Source organism: Carassius auratus, chromosome 11, assembly GCF_003368295.1.
Source record: "Carassius auratus strain Wakin chromosome 11, ASM336829v1, whole genome shotgun sequence".
Lineage (NCBI taxonomy): Eukaryota > Metazoa > Chordata > Actinopteri > Cypriniformes > Cyprinidae > Carassius > Carassius auratus.
Window position 1 is genome coordinate 3,411,951 of NC_039253.1, and position 7,337 is coordinate 3,419,287.

A 7,337-nucleotide genomic window follows, 5' to 3' on the forward strand; every position below is an offset into this window, starting at 1 on the left:
AATGCTTTGCAAAAAGACACAATAAATGTTTGACTTTTTTATATATATATATATATATATATATATATATATTTGGATTTACTGTATTATATCTTATTGAATCTAAACTAGGGAATCGATACGAATCGTAACCCTAGTTATGGAATAACTATTCTTATTTCTTATAATCTTCAGATTAAACTCTTCAAACCTTTTTTCATTTTGAGGTTATTTTGCAAAATGACTAAATGATTGCATTAAAACGATTGTGTGATTTGCTTCATTCCTCTGCATTTGCAATGGAACAATCTTAATAATGGGAACATTGTATCTGGATTTTTTTTAATCTCCTCTTATGTTGAAGTCCCAGTGGGCTGCAGAACTGTGCGGCGTCAACAGATGGCCAGTCCCAAATGAAGGCGCTCTATTAGTCAGCTTTAGATAAGTCTCTGTGGCTGGTAAGCTCTGCCTGATATATGGCTTTAGGAGAAAACAGACAGGGCTAATATGTGGAGAAACGGTTTGTCGTCTTCCGCTCTTTCAGTGCTGTTGTTTAACATTCATGCTCTTGCTTTGAGTCAGAATGACATGAAACACACTGTAATTGTGCTTTTGAAGTGCCCTGCATCATCACTGTGTCTTGCATTTAAGGCGATGTTTCTGTGAAGAGACTGTCAGCTTTCTTGAATGAACTTTGTTATTACCGCTTGTTCTTTTGCCGCATTTCCCCACATCATAAAAGGTTATTTAAATGCATGTCGTGATGTTCATGGTGCAAGATGCAAAAAATATGCAAAAACAACAGGAAACAGGCTCTTCATTGGGTTTGAATGGTCTTTTCTGAGCTTTTCTTCACAAATACGGAAATGTGCCATTTAATTGATTGGCATAGAAAGTTATAGTTTTATCAGCATTACATTTTTTTTTCTTCGGGTTTTTAATGTTTCTAAATTCAATTTAAATTTTCATTTCTCTAGGCTCTTTTAATGATTGCATAAAATTTCCATAAATTAATCAAAAGCGTGTGACTGATTAGAATCATAAAACTTTAAATTTAACAACAATTTGTTAAAAGTCCAGCTTAAGTACACCCCCCCCCCCCCCCCCGAAAAAAAACATTTCATTAGAATTTTACTGAAATCCCTTTTAAATAGTTACATTAAATGTTTAGTAATCAAAAAGAAAATCTTGACTGATTTATCAAATTAAAAAATAGTTAAACTTATTCATTTTAACACTAAATTATTAATAGTATATATTATAGTATATTTTTATTCAATTCAAGTTTATTTCTATAGTGCTTTTTACAATACAAATCGTTACAAAGCAACTTTACAAAAAATTATGTTTCTACAATATTTAGTAGTAGCTTATAGGTGGTGAACGTCAGTTTGTGCACGTATGACAGAATTTTTCAGAAAAATTAATACAAGATGTAGTCAGCCAGACGATGAACATTATTAATTTTATTAATAATTCATAATTATTATATGATGCAGTCACACTTGTATCAATATTTGTTAGTTCTGTTTGTTGATTCAAGGTTAGCATCATCTGGGGTCCTCTGAGGGTCAGCATCATCTCTTCTCAGGTGTTCTGGATCCAGACTGGAGCTTGTGTAAATCCTATTTACCTGTGGCAAAACATAGACATCATTAGCATAACTGCTGATCCAACAAGGGTCAACATGTATATTGAAAATAGAAGGGGACCTAGGACGGATCCTTGTGGCACTCCATATTTTACTAATGATAAATGAGATGACCCCATTTAAGTAAAACAAAATGGTAGCGATCGGACAGAATCCTAATAACAATAATAAAAAATAAAATTGTATAAGTTATTATTATTATTATTATTATTATTATTATTATTATTATTATTATTAAAATATAAATTATTTTTATTATTTTTTATTTTTTATTATTTAAAAAAATTGTTCCCGGTTTTTTATTTTTCGTTTTTGATTGTTATTAGGATTAAATTTTAATGGTGTAATTTAATTTTAATGATCAAAAAGCCTTTCTAATCAATTTAATTTTTAAGCTGAATCGTTTATTAAAATTTTTACAAAATGCTAAATATACAATTATTTATATTTTCAGAATGTGTTGGATTTATTTAATGCAGATTTACTTCCAAAAATGATGGTAATCTAATGAAGGCAAAAAATAAACTATTAAACTACAACAAAATGCTTCTCAAAAATGTTACTCTTAAAATTTAAACAAAATATTGTGAGAGATTCTTTTAAAATAGTTTTGATTTTAGTTTGAATAATTACTGCTGTTACTTTGACCAATATAGGTCGTAAATGAAACTGCACCACTCATTCCCACACATATTTCATCATAGCCCTTACTACATTTACAATTTGTAATCAGTTGCTTTACTTTTTTCTCATAATTAACCCTCTAGAGTCTAAGAACCAACCTTCACTACATGATCACCCATTTAAGATGACATTCCCCAGCACCGATCAAATGTCCAGAGATGCCACCCAGTACAGACACCCTCCCCGAAACGAGGGACGCTCGCAGAGAAACGACAGGCCTCCACGTTTCCAGAAGGACGGAGACTTTCCTAAACCCAGCGTGGCCTCATCCCAGCCACAGAAATGGAGGGACAGGGAAGAGCGAACGGGAAGAGGAGGATCAGAGCGATGGAAGAATGAGTCTCAAGATGCTAGACAAACATACACCTCAATGGGGAAGTCTAGGGAACAGCAAGGTAGCTCTGGAAAGGAATATAGCGCGTCAAAAAGCTTCCAGCAGGAACCACATAACGGCGGATTGAAAGAGCAGGATGGGACAGGATCTGCATCGTTTAGGAAAAACCAATCAAATGGATCCGTGGCACCCAAGTCCTCAAATCCTGCTGGCCTGGATCAGAAGGACAACAGAAGGAAAGGCAAGCCGGAAAGACCCAATTCAGGCTACGTTGAGCGTTCCCAGGATGCAACGAAAAAAGACTTTTCGCAAGACCCTGGATTGGGTCAGTGCATCAAAGTGGGCGGGGTTTCAAATGCGCAGCTCCCTAATGGTGATCTAGATCACCGACGCACCGGTCCAATCAAGTCGCAGTCTTCAGCTCCGCCCCAAAAACAAACCAATATGCATAATTCCGCCCCCAAGAAACGATCCGGACCAATCAAAGGTCAGAGAGAGATGACGGACACAAATAATCATGTAGACTGGAGAGCTGGTGACCAGTGTCTAGCGCTCTACTGGGAAGACAATAAGGTCAGTCATTAGCATTATTTTCACGTGGCTTTGGGTCTGGAATTTATTTATTTTTTCTCAAAGGGAAATCTCTATTAAAGTGTTATAAGCTGTGAATCAAATCAGAAAAAAACTACAATCCCATGATGCTTTGCAAATGATTTTATATGATGTTTTAAAATTGGTGATCGATCTATACGATATATTTGTAGTTTATTGCCAAATATACATATGTATGTATTTATATGTATTTAAATGTGTATATGTATTTTACACAAGTAGTTTGTAGACCAGCTTTTCTGTATTGGATCATGGATAATGTAGTTTTTCACTAGCGGTCATTAAATGCATTATTATTTTATATTATTTCCTGAGCTGAGATTTTAATCTTAGTTTGTTAATAAAAACTATCATAATTTAGATATAAATGTTTATTTTTATTTGAATGCTCTGTTAGAAGGGGCCTGTCTGCTCTGCTGTGATTGGCTAACATCTTTGCATATAAAATGAGCATTACCTGTGGAACTCTTTTTACTGTAACAGCCAACAAGATTGACTAATGAAAAAGTTAAATGAAAAGTATTGATTAAAGCTTTATATTTGAAAATCAATTTCCCTGTGGAGGAAATTAAAGGAGCTTTTAATTCCTGAATCACGACTGTTGCACTTTGTACAGTTTATATTGCATTTTCCCCCGTTTGTGTGTTTGTAAAACATCTTTGTTTATTGTTGGCAGTTTTATCGGGCGAGAATCGACGCCATCCACCCGTCTGGATCCACGGCTGTGGTTGTGTTCAGCGACTACGGAAACTGTGAAGAAGTTCTGCTTCACAATATCAAACCTCTGCACATGGATGTGTGGGTAAGCAACAGATTGAGCTCCAAACCTTGAGCTCTGTTACAAAACCTAGAGCATTTTGAAGCACCACGAGTGACAACGTGAATGAAGGCTGTTCAATAACTTGCTGCTTCCTTAGATACTTTCTTTTAGAAACCATATCATTTGGGAACAATGTACCAAAGTGAGAGAAATGGTGCTTTTTTAAATATTCTTGCTTTCTTTCTTTATTTTTGGTGGTGGTTGCAGAGAGACCCAGTCATATGATTGTAAAACAAACTTTGGGTGTACAGCAATGCACAATAAAAAGCACTATATAAATGCCTCATTCATTCATTGATTCGTTTGTTTGTTTATAAGTTTAGATTTAAGTCTAATAAATATGTATTATATTTGCCCAAAATTTGTTGCATATTTTTACACTTATGCTAGGACTTTTTGGAAAATTTTTGTGCAAGGGACCCCCATCCTAAAATTTAAAAGGTTTATTTATTTATTTTGTATAAAGACCCAATACTGTGAATTTTCTTTTTTTTTTTTAAAAAATATGTCTGAAATATTAGTTGGAAAATATTTACTTTATCACTTTTTAGTATCATAATGTTCATTATAGTACTGTACTGTTTTTTTAAGTATATGTTTTTAATTTAATACAAATTTTAATTGTCTTATTTAAATATTTTTATTCATTTATTTATTTAAAAATGTTTTATTAAATTATTTATTTATTTATTTAAAATTTTTCCCAAATTCCCAGATTTACACTTTTGGTGGTGTTTTATTTATTTCAAGACCAGTCTGTCTGTCTTTATATTTTGGCGTTTTTGCCCTGTATTTAGACAGGAAGTGAAGTGGGTGAGAGACATGAGGGCGGGAAAAGACATCATCAAAAGACATCAAACATCATTTGTTTTTACTATTATAGTACTTAGTTTATTATTATTGTTTATTTAACGTCCAGTCTGTCTTCTGTTTGCGATAGATTTGCATTTTCAGTAACATTAGTCACTCATTCCTGGTAACTTCTTTACAGGATGATGAAGACGTTTACTATGAGAATTCACTTGAATTTCGAAGAGGAGGAGATGGACAGCCTCGCCGCTCTCGACCGACACAACAATATTACCAACCGCCTCGTGCAAGAGACTGACTCGCGCTCACACACAGTCACACATCCACACCCTTCATTAGCAAGGGAGCTCAACTGATTTGGTAAACCAACACACTTAGGTCAGGACTAGATCAGGTTTACAGCTCTTACTCTTCTGCTAATAGACCTGTCTAGTGTAGTAGTTTCTGTAGATCAATATGAATGCAACATGATGTTCTCTGCCCATGCAAGTATTATCATCTCATTATCCAGTAGTAAATGACTCTAATTGGAGAAGATTACGTGCAGTTTGTTTGTACCTTTTCAGAAGCATCACTATAAACAGCTAAATATATAGGACGTGCTAATTGAGTGAATATCAGAATATTTTGGCTCCAAAAAAAGAATAAGAAATTTGCATTGTGACATCCTTAGGACTTAGCTAATAATTAAAGATTGGAATTAATAATTAATGCATTATTAATAATTATTGTTATATATTTTTATGACCGTGATATTTTCTTAATTTTTATTTAAACACAATTTCAGTATTTTTCTAATGCAATACAGTAAAAACCTTACAGTAGATTAAATGTGCATAATCATGAAAATGTCACAATGCAAAGTATCTGAATGATCCTTAAATAGGTTTCCTTCTCTTTATGCAATCTTTATTTTTATTTTTGGGGTTGAAATATGACCTGGACATGAGATGTTGTGAGATTCACTAAATAAGCATTCGTAAAAGTCGCATGACAATGCTTCAGTTCGATGCCTGAGTGAATCTGTGCGAGGTACTCGCTGCGCTCCATATGCACGGTCTCATGCGACTTAAAAGGAGACAACAAAACACTATCTGATACATTTGTGTTTGATCTCAAAGATGGTTTTTTTTTTTTTTTTTTAATTCAAAGACTGTTGATTTGATCTCTAGAGGAGGAGATGAAAGAACATATCTCAAAAATATCTGATCCCTGTCTTGGCATGGGAGACGGATTCGTAAGGGCTTGCAGCACACGTTGCATTGATGAATTCTGGACTCTGTGAAACTTGCCATGCAAAAGGCTGCTGTACACGGTGACTATTTGTAAAGGACTTGATATTAATAATTATAAAAGCTCTATGCTCTTTTGTTCAAAACTCAATGCGTCATTTGTTTTCTTGTTTTTTTGCAGCTGATACTTGAATTTTTTTTGCAATATTTAAAGCAAAATCCTGCAAAATAATGATCCTTAAAGAGACAGTTCACCCCAGAGTGTAAATTATTTCACCTAACAGTTGACGGTAGCCGTTTTTTTTGTCCATACTATGGAAGTCAATGGCTACCTTCAGCTATTTGGAAAATAGAAAATATATATTTCAAAAAAATATATATTTTGTGTGCAACAGAAAAAAAAGATACTCCGGTTTGGATCAACTTAAGGGTGAGTAAATATTTTTTGGTGTATTGTCCCTTTAAGTCCTATTCACACCATATATAAAATTGAAGATATTGGCCTCTGCACCAACACACAATATCATAGTTTCGTTTTTGTTGCTCTACATTGTTTACATTTTGATCTGAGTGTAAACAACATATCCGTGTAGGATATGCATTAATGTATACTCTCCAAAATGGGGATGTGGAGGAGACGAATTGTTGTATAAAGTGCGTAAAAAGTATTCTCATAGCTATGTTACATTACGGTTGAACCCCTGATGTCGCGTGGTTTATTTTAACGATGTCTTTGCCACCTTTCTGAACCTTGATCATGTAAGGATCCTTGCTGTCAATGGTGCTCTCTGAATGCACCCAAAATATCTTAATTTATGCTCTGAAGATGAACAAATGAACAAAAAGGTGAGTAATTAATGACAGAATTTAACTTTTTGGGTCCCTTTAAATGCTGGAGCTCTTTGGAATAGAGTAGATTATGATTTGATGTCAAGGTTTTTATCATTTCTCAGTATTAAAACTTGACGAATGAGCTTTTAGTCCTTAAACACAAACATGTCTGTTGTGTGAATTGTTCCTCAATGAAACTGCCACATTCAGTTTGCTGTATGAATGATTTATACACATTTCTTAACTCGGGTCTAGTGCTTGTTTCCGCTATGAATTGCTAAGTTATCTTGAGAGAAAGTATTGTACAATTGAAAAGTTAAATTCAGTTCACATATGGCAGAAGTGTACAGTAAGAATCATGTAGTTAATGGCATGTATTCAAAC

At 33.9% G+C, this 7,337-nt stretch overlaps 1 protein-coding gene across 1 annotated transcript; it reads left to right on the forward strand.

The window, feature by feature from the left end:
• The first annotated feature begins 2,365 nt into the window (after positions 1 to 2,365).
• LOC113110797 (tudor domain-containing protein 3-like) lies at positions 2,366 to 6,268 on the forward strand. The gene is made up of 3 exons (XM_026274979.1): positions 2,366 to 3,221; positions 3,937 to 4,062; positions 5,072 to 6,268. Exons 1-3 carry the CDS (start codon positions 2,439 to 2,441, stop codon positions 5,186 to 5,188), a joined length of 1,026 nt encoding a protein of 341 aa, XP_026130764.1. The 5' UTR covers positions 2,366 to 2,438; the 3' UTR covers positions 5,189 to 6,268.
• The last annotated feature ends 1,069 nt before the right edge of the window (positions 6,269 to 7,337 follow it).